The sequence below is a fragment of the Pipra filicauda genome, unplaced genomic scaffold (assembly GCF_003945595.2).
Source record: "Pipra filicauda isolate LSUMZ 115617 unplaced genomic scaffold, ASM394559v2 scaffold180_size1756469_pilon, whole genome shotgun sequence".
Taxonomy (NCBI): Eukaryota; Metazoa; Chordata; class Aves; order Passeriformes; family Pipridae; genus Pipra; species Pipra filicauda.
In genome coordinates, this window is record NW_024104288.1 from 568,808 (window position 1) to 586,208 (window position 17,401).

The 17,401-nt window shown below is 36.2% G+C and overlaps 1 protein-coding gene across 2 annotated transcripts in view; it reads right to left on the reverse strand.

Moving 5' to 3' along the window:
- OFD1 (OFD1 centriole and centriolar satellite protein) overlaps positions 1-17,401 on the reverse strand; it is a 30,339-nt gene that overhangs the window by 5,357 nt on the left and 7,581 nt on the right. The window contains exons 9-19 of one of the 2 annotated variants that reach the window (XM_039379924.1): positions 16,609-16,715; positions 15,576-15,695; positions 14,184-14,257; positions 13,417-13,508; positions 13,086-13,275; positions 12,390-12,520; positions 11,901-12,012; positions 9,851-10,456; positions 5,977-6,109; positions 5,520-5,579; positions 3,037-3,137 (exon numbers count right to left, since the gene is read on the reverse strand). In XM_039379924.1, the coding sequence (XP_039235858.1) occupies positions 3,037-3,137; positions 5,520-5,579; positions 5,977-6,109; positions 9,851-10,456; positions 11,901-12,012; positions 12,390-12,520; positions 13,086-13,275; positions 13,417-13,508; positions 14,184-14,257; positions 15,576-15,695; positions 16,609-16,715 (1,726 nt within the window). The remainder of the gene's footprint in view (positions 1-3,036; positions 3,138-5,519; positions 5,580-5,976; positions 6,110-9,850; positions 10,457-11,900; positions 12,013-12,389; positions 12,521-13,085; positions 13,276-13,416; positions 13,509-14,183; positions 14,258-15,575; positions 15,696-16,608; positions 16,716-17,401) is intronic. The other variant, XM_027725205.2, reaches the window with a different exon arrangement.

Sequence of the window (17,401 nt, forward strand, 5' to 3'; positions counted from 1 at the left end):
ATCATACTGTCTTCTCCCTGTGCAAAGTGGCTCTGAATTCACAAAACCACAATTACTGTCCTTTCTCTGTGATCATTGCTATGATACTCAACTGCTTCTTACTTAATTGCAAAACATGCAGACTGCTACTATCTCAATTTTATGGGAGAAATAAAAAAAAGAGATTAAAAAAAACTTAGATGTGGTCATTTTCTCTAGGTAGCCAACCTGAAATACACAGGACCATTCTCCCAAGCATTGAGTATAACACAGCACAGAAACCTTCTATATCTCCATAGGTTTGGGGTAAAGTTTAGAAAACATCAATATTCCATCCTTCAAATACTATCGATGTCTCAAGCATTTTTCTTTTCTACATTATAATAAAACTTAAATATTTTGCACAAAGAAAAACAAGACAACCAAACTGATGGGTCTCTCTCTCAGAATGGTTTGAATTTCTGTAAATTAAAATTCTTTTAAAGGAACTATAGATGAAAGCATCACAGAAAAATTCTGCCAACCTGTCAGTCTAGCTAATTTAGTAGAGCGTTTTCAGTTTCTTACAAAAGCAATGAAGTCCTACCAGCTTCAACCATGAAAATAAATTCTATTTTTTTATCTGTTTTTTTTGGTAAGACCAAAATAATGGGCTATCACACTCAAACGAAAATGTATTCTGTTTAAATTATAAAGCTATCAATAACAACAGTATTTCCATATGAGGCACCAGTAAGCATCAAGGTATGTAATATTTAAATAGTCAAAAAATTCCTTTCACAAGTAGGTCCCTGTAAAATATTATATCTAACTTCTAAATGTCTGCTAACCACATAAACAAACAAAAAGACCCAAATCAAAACCAATGTAGTGCAAAACATCTTTAAATTATCCTTCGGCAAAGGAAAAAAAAAGGTAAGTTTCTTGGTACACTTTCACTCCCTTATGTAAGGGTGGACAGTGAGAAATGACTGTTCCCTTAAGATGAGCACATCATTTAAAAGCAATTTCTGCCAACAGAATCTGCCAATCTTTTCTTGCTAGAGCTCACTCACAGTAGGGCTAAAAGACCTCCATATTTTCTGGCATCTCCTTCACTTCATCGTTTTTAATACTCTTATCATCTTTTTCCTTCATTATATATTTTTCTGTATTTAATTCTTTGATTTTACATTCTTATCCCACCCCTCCCTGCAAGTCCTCCTGAGTTACCTCCTCCCCTCTCTTTAGCCAGTCTGATTTCCTCCTACATACTGAGATTGTCTTTTGATGCAGTCAGACCCAACTACAGTACTGTTGATTGAAAATCATCAGCATATGTGAACTCTCAGAACTATTGACTACCACACATTACTAAATGATAAAGCAGTACCTGAATTGTGCACAGCATCTACTCAGTCCTAATTGCCAACAAAATGCCAGTCTGTTGTCATATGTAATAAAATAGAAGTGAAATATGTAATGTATCCCCCAAAGCCTCTAATACAAAATTAAACAAATAAATCTAAATCTAATTAAAATGTGAGATGAGTAGAAATCATTAATGGCTATGGGTTTGGTTCACATTCAACTAATGCACTTAAATCTTATAAAAAGGAAATTAAATGAGATTAAAAAATATAACTGAGTACTGAGTAAAGCTTCACAGAGAAATGTACAGATGAGGCATCAGCTTCTGCTACTTACTATCACTAACTAAACACTATCAGCACATTTGCTGTTGAAATAAACATTATCTTTTTTGGTTGGTTCATTTTAAAATACTGAAAGTCGTGTTCTCACAGGTCCAGGAGAGCAAGCAAGGGCATCACTCCACTTTCCATATGACCTAACCACAGTCAAAAGAATAAACCAGTCTGGGACCAAGGAAAACACACCAGTTAGAATGACTGGTTTCAAAGAAAATATCCCTAACTCTCCCACAGAGCAATCACAACCTCTTCACCAATTATGAGTTTAATCATACCACACACTGCCACATCTCCACCAGTCTCAAGACGTCACAGACCTAACAAAATCTGGAAATGGGAAACACGTTTAGGTTGCTGTTTGCATCTTTCTCATTGACGACTTCATTTACTTTAAACCCACAGTTTCTGGGAGATGAAGCTGCTCAGGCCAAACATTAGGATGCCACTCAAATGTGGAAAAACTAGGAAATAAAGCCAGTAACTGTGCTTCTGTTTCTCTCTCCGTATGCAAATGGCTATAAAGTGCATTAAGTTTTATTATCCTCCTCTTTCTAAAGTACCTTAGTTACATCAAAGATTTTTGAAAACTGACTCTACATCATATAGAGACAAGGAAACATTTTATAGCATGCAATCCACAGAGAGCAGAAATGCAAATAAATAAAATGCTGACCTCATAGAAAAAAAAAAGGATAAAATTCAGGTTTCAGTAACTGAACCACATGTTCCAAAACTACTCAGAGATGCTGATTAATGACAGCATAATTGTGAGAGCTCTTCACATATTTACACACAGTGTAAACCAAATTCTAATTCATAATACTATTTTAAGCCTCAGTTACTGAAGGAAAAGTCAAGAGCATATCCAATGGTTGCTGAAACTTATCTTCAGAATCACAATCTAGTAATACTTTTTTCGATTTTGGTCTATGGTGAACACTCCTTGGAGTTCTACTTTATGCAGTAAATATAATAAAGCCTCAATGTAGTTGATATACTAGTACACTTTTCCGTTTTAAAAAAAAATAAAAATAATCATACACAATTTTAAAACATTCTAAAACAACTGTCCAACCTACAGCGTTAAGCAGAACAAGGTTATGAAAGATTTCTGAACAAAAAGAATGTTACAAATTTCAGAACCAACTCGACTTCAGTGTTTAGTTATTACTACATATCATTATCTAAAAATGCAAAAATGAAGAAAATTAATCCTTTGTCATCTGAGATAATTGTTTTTCTTATTTCCAAAATCAGTCCGAAATTTTTCTCTCCAACTACAGTCTTAAAACTATGAAGACAATTGTCCTAAAGCTGTTTAGCCTCAAGGTGTTAAACAAACTGTCTGAAATGCACTAAAACTTACCTTCAAGAGAATAAATGTGTTCTTCAAGGTCATCGTACGTTAGTTTCTTAGGTTTGTGGATATCACTGAGATCTTGTTTATCTGTTTGTTGACTCTGAAGTCTGAAAGAATAAGGAAGAACATAAATAACTTAATAAATATAAATGCTGAACTTTGAAAAAAATAGCAATCTGAGATTTACTCACATGCTAAGCAACAGACTAAACCAAACCTAAAATCCATGCAACTGAAACGCTGGAACTTTCTGACTCAGGGTATTGAACTCCATTCTCTAACTTTTAACAAAAGTTAACTCCATCTCTCTGATAGCCATCTCCCTGCAGCCTTTCCCCAAGGCCTTTATATGACATCAAGTCATTACATTAAACCAAAATACACTATCAAAAGGAGTACAAATGAGTAAGAAAAACAACAAAAAAGGAGAAATACAATGAACTGTGACACTTAGTCAACTGAAATTAAGAAATTTGCCTTTTTAAGCTCTGTGTTACAGTTTAATTCCCATTTTGGTATCATCTGAACAGATGTGTTTGAAATGTATTAGGATTAGATGTCTGGCAAAACATAGACACAGGGGTGAAAAAATCTGGGTGCTATGAAAAATGGGGTTAGTGCCCTCATTCTAAATCCCCGTTTATCTCATCAGAAAGATAATATGAAAGAACAATGTCTCCCACGTGACCCTGCCACTAAAGTCTGACCAGAACCAGAATGGCAAAAGGAGTGCAGGTCACTAATGAAATTCAGCAGCAGCGCTTCATAAAGGAGCTTACTTCACACCAGCTGGTGCTCTTCATCACAGCCTAAATATATTTGTGCTTACAATTTCTAAGAAATTCAGGTCTTCCACAGGGCAAAAGTGGAGAACAAACAAAACATATCCCCATAATGAGATTTGTTCATTAAAAAATGTAAATCTGGGCCCAAACAAATAAATTTGTATTGTCAGAAAGATAGTTTAGTGTCAGTGGGGAAAAACACCCTGTAAATTAAATAGGACAGAGTAAATGGAAGTTCAAGTTTTTGGAAGTCTATTTCATGTTTTGAGTCTTTCCTTCCCAGAAATGGTTAAGTGTTAAATAATTCTTAAGGATGCAAGTTTCAAGGACATGCCACTTTCTTCAGTACTGTGTCCTGCAACACTACTAGAAAGACAGAGAACCCCCTGCCTCAGTAACAACCCTCAATCAGTCTCTTTAGGCCTAAACAAACAAACAAACAAAAATTTAGACAATAATCTGCCTTATCACTCTAGTCTTCCTGTCTGTGTTTATTGGCTTTCTTCATACCACTCATATCTTGGAACGTAAATAAACAAGGAGCTTCTGTGGTCACAGAAGCAATTGTTCTTCCTCACTGACACAGGTCTGACTTCTAACGGCTTACTGGTGTTACAGGATATTTTCTTTTCAAAGAAGTTCCCATTGCCACTTAAAATCTACACGTCATAAACTAATCCCACAGTACACATCAATAATGTGGTATTTGCCTAATAATGAGAGTAAATAACTGGAAAAGCCCACACAAGCATTTCTCAAATATTTCACGTAACAGAAAACAGTCCAAGGCACAAGACATTAAAAAAAATATGCAACAAAAGAATGTTGCATTTAAGAAAGTCTTGGGAAAGCAGCAAGTCCAAGACAACTACTGGGACCTTATACCCTTGCTTTGTCATAAGAAACCCAAGAAAACAACTGCAACCCATAGCTGCCTGCCCAGACCTGGGTCTGTTCTCTGCAAAACAACGTGCTCATACTGTTCACTCTTCAAGCAGGATGGACTCTACAACATCCTTCAAAGTATCGTCCCTCACAGGATTAGAGCATTTTCGCATATCACCTTCACAAGTAGGTTAACATTCAACCTTCACTTTTTAAGGTCTGTCACAGAAATAAAGGAAATCTCTGACATATGATAGAAAAGGTGAAGAATGAGAAGGGAAAGGAGAGACAGCCTTAAAGGAACACTTAGGAAAGTAACCTCACAGTCCCCAAAAATCCCAACAGCTCATTTTCAAGGCCATGAACATACAGGCTCTCCGAAAATTCTAACCACATAAGAGAGCCTCTCTACATTAAATGGATCTTGAGGCCTTGATAACAACAAAATAAGAAAGCCCTTCGAATGCCTCCTACAGTTGCCCCACGACAAGCTGTCTTTCTTCACCCATCAAATCAGGAATGATGGCTAGCAAGTTAAGGCCAATTCCACGGTCTCTTCTTAGGAAAAAAACATTACAAGTTAAATACTTCTAATAGAAGCTTTTTCTGAAAATACATATTCAGGACTCTCAGTTTTGGAGAGTGGAGGCAACAGTGGCCATTAAGAATAGAACTTTACATATGGAAACAGGAGAAACAGAGAAGAAAGACAAGTCATTTTTATGCAAATCTTTAATTTTGTCAAATTATTTATTTACCTAGATAAGATTTAAAAAAAAAGAAAACAACAAAGAAAAAGAGAAAAGTTGTGCTACCCACCCCATTCCCACAAAGGGGGACTGGAGGATCCTATTTTGAAAACAGGCACATGAACAAGGTCTTCAGAGAGAAAAAAAAGTAATAAAGTTAGCATTACAGTTCATTAATGAATGAAATGAGAATGTACAATTGCCTTCATTTAAATTCCCAAACAGGTAGCAGAAATTCAAATGCTTCAATCAGCAAAAGCTCATCAGTCAGGTCACAGACGCGAAAAATAGACACAATTAAAGAGATATTGCTTCGCTCAAAGCAAACCAAAGCTTGCTTTTTTATAACTAAGTTCCTCTTGAGGTATGATATTCAAAAATGGAAATCCTTATCCACCTTTAAAAAAGTTTTCACTTATAAAATTAATGGCTTGCTTGATTTGTAAAAGCAGCTATCACTGTGAACAGTTAGATAAAACACTTCTTTAAATAGCAGGTTAAAAATGTTGCTTTGTAAACAATGTTACCTGATTTTCTGGGCATGACTGGATGGTGAGGAAGGAACAGACTCAGAAGATGAAAGCAGATATGGCTTTGAAATAGGAGAAAGCACTTGGTCAACACTCCGCTGTGAAGAGGTAAGGGATGAGCTCTTGATGTCTGCAGAATAAAAATCCCACAATTTATATTAGTTATTTGTCCTACCACTTCTCAGACAAGGCTGATTGTACAACATGTGCATTACTGAATTGCGCAGGTACGACTACTCAAGGACAACTAACAACCAGATCTTAGCATGAACTTTCTTGTACTGGTTATTTCTCTTCTTCCTTTACCTCTCCTGTGTGGGAATTCTCCTCCACAACCCTTCTCCATCATCATATTGTTACTCCTCACAAAGTCAATCATTCTCATCACCCCATAGTATGACCATGTTCACCACAAACTGAAGCCCAACAGCAAATAACTTCTCCTATGCTGGGCACTAGAGGAAGCACTCACAGACCTGGATTTCAAGCAGTGCTTACTAACCAGCAAAAGACAATGTTTGAGGTCTCCCAAAGGCTATTCTTCATTATCAAATTTAACCTACAGGTTTCACTTTCTACAGATTGGTGAAAGTGGGCGACAAAGAAAAGAAGAAAATACTTTAAGATTCTATCCTTTTATCAACAGCTGTGAAGTTATTGCAGAAAGAAACTGATAGTATGACTAGAAGTCTTGAGTTTTCTAAGAAACCAAGGTAAAAACCAAAACTGCATTAAGAAGGCTTTTAATAAAACTTGCGAAGCCCAGCACTTCGGTTAAGTTTTGCTTTGCAATTCTAATTTTCCTTTCCTGTGTAGCTGCACAGGTCTTTCATTACTAAACTACAATCTACTAATTTTCCCACAAGATATGGTATTCACTAAATAAGCAGGAACTGTTGTTTTTCTTCTCTTTATTGATCAAAGAGTCAGTGTTTATTTGGTTCAACAGATAGATGAAAAGCCACTATTAACACTTCCACACCTTTCAGGTGGTCATATAGAAGTGCTACCTGTTCATGGTGCACATCACATTGCAAAAGTCAAGATGCTTCAGACAACAGTTGCCCATGGATTTTTATCTCCAGGCAGCCCCTAGGCCCACACAACACAGCTGAACACCCTCTAAGGAAGATGTACACTAATAGAATGACACTAATAGCAGACACATTGTACTCATGTACTGGCAGTACCTGTTTGTGGTGGGAACCCCTCAGCTCACCCACGTCCAATCTTCTTTACAAAATAACTTGTCAAATTTTCACATGCAGAACAAATGGACAAGAACAGCACATAGTACTTACCACATGCACCTCCCTGCCATAATACATCCTGTATGTTAGGACACAGGTGACACACAAGTCACCTCATACAGTAACTTACTACAACCTACTACTATTTAGAAATTATCTAGGATTGACCTTACTGATTTTCTACTAAAAGACAAATAGCTGAGATCTTTGGCTCACAGCATGCTGTCTGCAAGACTCATCAACCTTGCCCTTTTTCATCAGAAGGTATAAAGCTTGGTCAAGTAACGATCAAGGTGAAAAGCACTGATCACGTAATAGGAAGCATGGGTCAGTTGGAAATCCAAACTTCTTTCTCAGTAACTGTTTCCTGGTCCGTGTTACTGCCTGTTAGAGACAGTAAGCATGAGAAAATAGAAAAGGATCCTGCCCTACTTCTAGTTGCTTTTAAAGAAATAGGCTTACTCCTTCCCAGCAGAAAGTCAAAGCTGAAATATGTCCAATGTGGGCTTGGGAAGGAAAACAGTCAAATGCATGAGCTAATTTAAAGGAAGAGAAAAAAACCGCATAATTCTTCCACTGGCAGTTAATTTAGTAAAACAGCTGTTAGATCTGCCAACTGCAAGTACTGTAGAAGAGGACATGCTTCTTGCTTTTATTCTCCAAAGATAGGTGCTGACAGCTGAGCTGCACTTAACCTCACTTAAAGCAAAAACGAATCTCAGACTCACATGCATGGTATCTTTTACCTCTTTAAATTTACCCTCAGTTGTTCAGACTGGTTATTTTCAACAGCACTGCAAAGCTCCACAGAAGGTGTCCAGAATGACTTACAGTTTTCTAGCAAAACCACATCTGGTGTTTCAGCCATCTCTAGCATAAAAAGATAACACATATACCAGTATAAAAGCACTCAGAAGACTCTTGAAAGAGAGGTGACATACCAGTGGGGAAGCAATCTAACTGGAAGCAGACAAATCAAGCTAACGGCGCATTACCACTGAAGCTCCTGTGTTTACTGGGGCACATACCAGCTGCAGCCTGGTTTCCTACACTACATACCACTCAATTTCTGTAACTCCTAAATCAGGTAATGCACTCTTATCCCTCTCCAGAGCCAGTCAGTCTTGTGCATTAATAAAAGAACTGATCCACTGGAAAAAAAGAGATCTGCCATCCTGTAACTAGCCATGAAAAAGTACAAAGACAGGGAGGATTGCTAAGGTTATGCACACAACTCTAGCTTTAACATTTCCTAATTTTTCAACAAAACCCTCGTGTTATGAACGATTTTGTGCGTGTGTAGTAGTAAACAAGTAGTCTGAGGATATTTTATATAGAAGTTGACAGAGAGAACTTAAAACATGAAAGACTGCTTTGGAAGTTTAAGTTTCAAATACGTTTTCAGTAACAGAGCATGATACTCTACATGCAGAAACACAGGGACAGCCACAATCAGAGTGTTTGTAACCTGTTTTTAACAGTGCCTGTTAATAACAGACTAAACTAAAATTGGAAAGGAGAATACCCACCCAAACTTTCCTCATTTGAGACTTTTTTGGATCCTCCTGACAGAGAAGTTTTGTTTCTGCATCTGCAGTTGTTGCCACAAGAGCAATAAATTACACAACTTACGGTATGAAAAAGCACTTCATTCTTTCCTTTCAATGTCATGGGATTCTGGGGTCTGTGAAGCAGTAATTAATCGATCCCTTTTCACCTTTTCCACATCACTCATTGTTTTCCAGATTTCCCACAGTCTACCTCAGCCAACTCCCTTCCAAACGAAGCTGCCCTTGTATTTAACCTTCCTTTATGGAGAAGCTGGTCGTTATCTTTTTTTATTTTTGTTACTATCTCTTTTTTTTTCATCCTATTAAATCCACTTTGAGCTAGGGTGACAAGAATTGCATCACTCAAGGAGCAGAAATACTGCAGATTTGAAACAACATAATTTTCTAAAAAAATTGAATTTCTTCTCTATTTTGCTTGCTTTTCTGTATATGGTCTTAAAAAAAAAGGAAAAAAGAGACTAAGTAATTATTAGACACTATGAAATTAATAGAAAATTAAAATTTTTCAACCATGACTAAACCCTTCCCCCTTACAATTGCTCAGGAATATTTGATAAAGATGTCACAGCAAAAACAACAAACAAAAGCAAATCTGGACCTTTCAGACTGCAAAGTTCAATTTAAGAGAAGCCAAAGCAGTCTTCTGCTGCACACGTTAACCAGAACAGTTAAATGAAAAGTTAGAAATACAAAAGGGATACAATTAATGTTGTAAAGTAGTTATATTTCATAGCAACCATTGAATGAAACTCTGCATATCATAAGGTTACACCTGTAATGCATTATATGGCATAGTCTTCTCTTGAGAGCTACTTAAGACATGTTTAACTTCCCTCAACATATTTCTCCAGTACTTGTTTCCAGGAATAAGCAGTACTCCAAGCAGCTAGTGTATTTTGTCTCTTGCAAAACCACAACTCCTGACTTCTGCATCTTCGCAAATAATAAACAAGGGAAAGACTAACACTGCAAAATCTTTCTCTTCCCATAGAGCAAGAGGAACAGTAAATAAAACTCCACTACTGCACCACATTAACAATCATGACTTACCATCTGGAATTTTCTTGTTACTGAGATCTCTCATGGATTTGGAAATGGGAGTAGAAGAAAGGCGTCTTGACAATGATGCTCCTCTCTGTGGTGGTGTTAAGGGATTTTTAAAGATATCGGCCTGCCCAGTTCTTTTGATGTGTTCTTCGCCTCTTGGACTGCTCAGAAGGGAATGTGGGAAGCTGGGATTATCCTCTACAAGTTCATGCTGGGTAGTCAAAGGGAGTCCACTAAGAGCATGCTGTAGAATTAAAGGAGACTCCATCTTTCTTGGTGTTCTGCTTGCAGCTGCATTCTGTATGACTCTGTGTTGGTAATTCCTGTAAGCTTCTTCCAAGTACTCTGCCTCTTTTGATAGCTCTTTTACTCTAGCCCAGGTCTGCGCGATGTACTCCAGGTCAGAATCCGGGGAAGCACTGCGTGGCTGTAACTGCTGGCTGTCTCTTGGCACAGCATTTACCTGCATCACATCAGTCATAACACGATTCTTCAGGAATGCACTATCCACGTAAATATCATGGGGTACAGCTCTGTCACTGGTGAAGTCAAGGACAGAGCGATCGACAAGCGAAGGTTTTGGGTTCCGATACACTTCGTTTTCCAGAGCTAAATTATAGCAAGAGAAAGTGAGTGACACTAAAGAGAGAGAGGGAGACCCATAATAAAACAGAAACAGTAAAACGTGGCATTTAAATTCCATTTTGATCAAAATTATTTTAACATGGAATTGGCTTCTATTTTGAGAATTTAATGGGTTGATTAAATGTATTTCTAATGTGGCTAAAAAGCTGCAAATTAACGTTACTATTTTTTATTATATAATCCTTCCATGTAAAACTACCTTAAATACATACTCTACAATGTTATTATTTAAATTATGTTTAAATAAAGAAATAAACATGAAAACATCACCACTTTGGATACCTTATATCTAATCATGCTGTTAAAGGCTGAAGAACACAAGGCATGTCACAAGTCTTAACAGTTTCCTTCTATTTAGAACAAAAAAGAATTTTGAAGAAAAACAACATAGCACACAGAAAATATTATAGGCTTGTTTTTCTTAAAGCACTAAAAAATTGTCAGTTAAATTGCATGTTTTGGTGCTGTCTGCTTCCTGGCTTGCACTTGCATGCTTCAACAGGCCCAAAAGGCCAATCTATAGGGCTGTTTCTTTCTCAGTAAAATTACAACCTTGATTTTTATTGTACATAAATGGTTCTTCAATGACTTCATTAACTCTGATGTAAATAAGTCCCTGCAGTACTTACAGTCATTTAATTAAAACATATATTTGCTATTTTGACACAAATAAATTTCCAATTCCAAATGGTACTGATACTTGTACCATAAATGAAAATGTACATATTGAGTTAGTGAATAATATAAAATATTGCATATACTGAATTATGATGAAACACATTATATATAATGTATAATCATTGCAGAATTCAATTCCATATTTTTACATTAAATATACATCCCAAAACTTTTACTTACAATACTTGATATTAGTAATTTGACAAAGGCATCTTTAGAACTACATTTCTTCAGCGGACTGAATTGCTTTATGCAAGTGCCTCTGTTTCTAATGCCCACACAAGATAAGTTAAGTTAGGCAAAAGTTATTAGCCTTGACAAATTCTGTTAATGAGTCTGACTTAAATTTCTGAGGTATGTAATACAATTTCAAATTGATTATTCTTATTATGAACATTCAGGAATCAAAATGCATTAAAACACAACTCGCCTGCTGGAAAATGCTGTTTATGTTATCAACAAACATTATTGCCTTCATACTGAGGAAAAACAGACAACAAAAATATGCAACTGTTCAGGGAGGAAAGTTTTCCCTTCCTCCTGTATATTTTTTTCTGAAAGGAAGTTTTAATGAGTTTGCTTTTTAAACTGGGCTTTTAAATAGATTTTGATTTTAAACTTTAAATCTGCTCCCTGGTGGTACATTAATTCTATGCAACTGCAGCTTTTTTAAGCTTTTGGAAATTCTTACACTTGTCCTTAAAGGACTGCTGTGGTTTAAGATACAAACCTGCCTGTGTTTGTTTCACTTGCAGTTTCAGTTCTTCAACCTGCATGTTTAATTTTCTGACAGTAGCTTCGGACTCTAAGAGTTGGGTCTCTAGCTGGGCACAACGCTCAACCTATAGGAGATCAAGAGAAAAACAAAACCCAGCATAATTCAAAAAAAAGAATAATTTCAACAGGCTGAATACTTGCTTTCTAAATGTTTTTCAGGTTCAGTCAAACCATTAGCACATAATATCCTATTGAGAGTCAGTACTGACAACTTGTTGACTTGGAAAGATTTACTTTGGTTATGTTGGGTTGGTTTTATTTTTCGGCAGTTTTTTTGTGTGGTATGTCTTTTGTTTTCTTTAGAGCTGTTTACATAAAAATAAGCACTGTACAAACAATCCTTCTAACTACATGCCAAAGAGCCTGCACAAGCAGATGGATGAATGTGAAAAAGATGACAGGAAGAAGAAAGGATTCAAATAATTTAGAAACAATAATTTACCTTACTTTGTAACTGCTTTTCCAAAATCTGCTTACGACTCTCAAATTCATCCAGCACCAGCTTCCTAGAGTGCTCCACTCTCCTCAGTTCCACTTGGCAGGCCAGGTACTCTGCTGAGGGCTGGGACAGCTCTACCCAGAAAGAGAAATACGAGACACTCAGACGAGTGTCTTTTCTACATGATACCCCCTGAAAACATAAAGCTGACTTGTTTTTATGAACATAACAAGGCTTTGCCTGAATAAACTACTTGGGGATTTTTTTTCTTCCTTTTTCAAAGGACTGAAATTTTTGTTGGGGTAGTCATACATCTCTACCCCCCCATAATCTCAAACATTAAAAATACTTGGTATTTATAACTATAGTTAGGCCAGCACTTAATATTGCCATGTTCTTTTACCATGGTTAACCATACTAATGCCATGATTAGAAATATTGCACTGCTTTTTTCAAAGGGTGAAAGGAATATCCTTCATATTATAACTACCACTTAATTCAGGATTTCTACCATACACACATATAAAAGAAAATAAACTTGTGTCAAGGACTGTTTAGATTTATGCAAACATTAGCTTGGGTTTCATGCAAACTACAAGTAAACATAATACAGAGAAAGTATTTTAATGAAAATCTATTTCTAAACAAATAATTGTAGAGAAAGATAAACAAGAGAATTACTAAATCATTCACACTGACTGTCTCGGAGATGCTGGTTTTCACTGCGAGCCTCATCCAACTGTTGCCTAAGTAGTTTATTCTGCACTTGGAGCTCCAATTTCTCTTCCTTTAGCAAAGGATAGTCTGATAACTCTTTCAGTTTCTCTGTCAACAACTGATTCTGTTTATTTGCCAACAGAACCTGAGCCTTCACTGACTCCAAATCCAGCTGCAAATAAAAAACAGTTTAGAAGCTTATGAACCTCTGTACTACTTAACAATTATTTTTAGTTCATATTTTCTTTTTTATTAACATACCTTAACTGCACCAATTAGAATACAGCTTCTTTAAATTCATATTTACAATTACCTCAAGCTCTTTCGTGCGTGATACAGCTTGTTTGAGTTCCTCCTTTTTCGAATTAACAGCAATGGTTTCTTCATGCAAAAGCATGGCTTTCTCTGCAGGGAGGATTACAAATGTTGAATTAAAATTAGTAGAGTATTACAGTAAAAAACTGTATCAGCAAAAAACGGTTTTAAGCTGCTAAGCCCAACATTCAATTTAATTCAAGACATAAAAATGATTGAATGTCATACACATTCCTTCAAAATTAAGTAAATCACACTGTGTGTATATATATATATGTATATACACTTCTAAAATGAAGCAAAATGGAATTCATATGTGAGTGATATATCATTTCTTACAGATGTACCTAAAAGTCTAAACATGTTATCTGTTCCAGCTCTCTTCCTCAAGCTCCACTTAAGCATCTCATGCAAAATAAATGCAGAAACTGGCAACCATTCAAGGGTTCGGTACCAGAGTTCAGTTAAAGAGTGTGAGGTAGTAGGACTTCAGAAGGAAAGGGGAAACTGGAAAACCAGGAATGCCTTGCAGCCTCTGTGCAAAGCGGCAGCTTACGGTTCCCATTGTGTTCTGAACAGCAAGGAGTTGCTGACTTGTCACTGAATCCTGCTACATCTTTTTAAAATCTGTTGTGATGGCTTTTCTGTCACTTATACCACTGTTACTGAACACTGTGACTGTTCAGTAACAATAGTGGTTTGATATTTGCTAGTAAAAGCTCTAGAGATAAACAGGTACTTTATCAATCTCAGACAGATGGTTACCTTTATTTTTTTTCTCATCTTCAGTAACTTTATTGGTTCTGGCTATGTATTCTTCTTTTAATTCAAGCTGATATCTAGAAGCAAAAAGAATTATGTATTCCCACAGTATGTGTGTACACACATGCCCGGGCACTTGCGTAAACTCCAGTCTTTCCCAAACTAAACTATAATCACACAATTATTATTGACAAAATTAACTATTGCAGGGCCACCAAAATGGTTGAAAAGGGCCCTGCCAATCACCTCATTCAACCATCTGCTTGAAAAGCAAGACTACTGCCAACTCTACAGCAGGTCATGTGTGGCTCTTCCTAGCCAAGTCTTGAAAAACCTCAGAGGATGTATGTTCCACCACCTCTCTGGATGATCTGTGCCAATGCTGCACTACTCTCCCATTAAAAATTTTTTCCCTATGTCCAAGCTAAATCTCCCCAGCCACAATTTATAGCCCTGCCATACGAACTCAGAGGTCACATTTGAGAATCCAATAACTATCCTGCTGGTCTTTACTAGGCCGCCTCCAGTTTCATCGTGACTTTTTTGAACTGGGGAGCCAAAACCTGGGTATGGTATTCCTAGAACAGCCTTCCCCAATACCTGAAGGAGCCAAAAAGTTCCCTGAGTCTGATGGCCATGCTGCTACTAATGTTACCATCATGCTGTTTGCCTGATTTGCCAGAGCACGCTGATGGCTCATAATCAACCTGGCATTCACTGTAACTCATCCATCTCCTCTTCAGAAATGCAGCTCCTCAGTCAATTAATTTTCTCCATTTATACTACCTCACAGGGCTATTCTGCCTCAATTCTTTGAAACTATGTTCAAGCAGATGGTACCAAATAAAAGAGGGTGATCTATATGAGAGAATCCCTCTCCAAAAATGGGAAGGGGTGAAGAAGGTAAGAGCAAGCCTGTCTGTACAATGGACTAGTGTGTCTCTCACCCTGTTTCCAAGAAACATGTCACATCTCTTTCATGTTAATTTCCCCTTTGTGCCTCCTCCACATTCATAAAAAGGTCAGTTCTTTTAACTGTGGTCAAAGGAAGTCACTAATACTGCTTCAGATTCTCTTCTCTAAATGTATGACTAATATCACCTCTCTTTTCCAGATATTAATACAGAATTTAAACTACAACAATAATATAACCTAAACTCAAAAGAGAATTTTTTTATACAGCAAGCTTTTTCTGAAGCTGACAGTACATTTTCTCTTACTAGCAAAGAGCTAAGCAATAATGTTAAGAATTCAAGCTCACTAAAACAAAAACATAAGTGTACATTTTCAAAGTTCTTGCTCTGTTACGCTTTTCAAAAGAAATCCTATACAATTTAATATTCTGTTTTCTAAGGAAGTAGCATGTGTTCTACTAGAGAAAAAAGAAAAATTTACTTTAAGAGTTCTGTCTTCAGCCTCTGGTCATATGTTTCCTCTATGTTCTTCACAGCAACCTCTCGACGCCGAAGTGCATCATCGATAGCTTTATTTTTCTCTTCCTGAAGTTTCTGAGTGCTGAAATACCCAAAAATATAGAGACCAGTAATATAATATAATATAATATAATACAATATAATACAATATAATATAATATAACATAATATAATGACCAGTTATAAAGTCAAAACTTTTTGTTTTCTTTTCTACAACAACATTCATAGACATCAAAGGGTAATGTGCTTACTTGGAATACTGTAGCAAGTTGAAATTATCATCAGAATCTGTCATTGTAGTTCATTAAGAACAAGGACATGTGACACAAACTAAATTGCCCTATTTAAAATCCAGTACTAATCAATTACACAGCTCTTCTGGGTTAACCCTGGCTCAGTTTCCCACACCAGAAACACTTCAGAGGAGAAAGTGATGAGCAGGCTATTCTATCAGCACCCTCTGCTGGGTTGATAAAAAAAAAACAAGTTTTTGTTAGCGGGATACTCGTTTTGCTCACAAACATTAAGTAGTATTGAAAATTTGACCAAAAATTTTCATTTTATTTTTTTCATTTAACTAAAGAAAACTGATCTTATTAAGGACAAATAAAAAAACCCAACTCCAAAACATAGGACTAACAAGGCAAAATATCATATATGTGACTCATGAGCGTTAGGGTTACATACTGTGTTCTTTGTTTGGGGGTTTGTTTTCTTTCTTAATTTAAGCACTTCAAAGCAAACATCTGGTTCCTTGCCCCCAAAGCAATGCTGAAACATTTTGGTTGGATGAAGAGGAATAGAAAAAAAACCAAACCCAGCCTTTGTGTGGGGTATCCTGCTAATAGAGACAGTATACAACACTGCTCAAAATGTAAAATGTAACTGCTGGGATATACAATCTACTTCAACGTCATAGTAGCAGAAACATCCTGAAGCACACTTTTCAGAAAAAGGACAACAGCATCATTTACATACATCCTTCAGCAACTTACAGCTCAAATGCCTCCATCCTTTCCTTCAGTTCCGCCTCCCTGGTTCTTACGGCTTCGATATCTTTCAGCAGACTTTGTCTCTGAGCGTACACTTCCTTTGCTTCTATCTGAATCACAAAATATTATCCCTAGATTTACTTCACATTTTATTTGTGTATTCACTGTTTAACATATTCAATTCACAAAGGATCTTCTTCTGAAACTGATCTTACTCCCATAAATATTAATTATAGAGTAATAATTTGAAATAACATCCAGAATCAATTGTACGTATCTTTTTGTATTCCCTTTCTACTTTTACTCTGAGTAAAAATGTTTTAAATGGAGTCACTATTGGCTACCTGTAAACAATTCTCCTTTAAGAAATAGCTCTGATTAAAACATATGTAAATGGAAAAATTACAGAATAAATATGTTCAAACACTTGACTTTTTAAAATAAAAAATAGTTTTGTATGTTTTCACAGGACATAATTGAAAAAACAAATACCAAACTCCCCAAGGAAGCATGATTTAAAACTGAAACTGAGTAAACCAACAGCTTTTCAGTTTTTGCAGTTTAACTTATAGAACTCAAACAAATTGTAAAAGGGATTCTGTAAATGATGAACATGTTAATACCAAAATTCACCTATCTTCCTATTAATAAAAATGGCTTTTCTCATCCGTAAGCACAAAAGACATTATTTCTCTCCAAAGAAGTAATAAATGTCTAAGAAGAAAATTATGATTTTGCCATACAGGTGCTTATATCAAGTTTGAAAGCTGTGTGCATTTGACAGTGCTGAAAGATT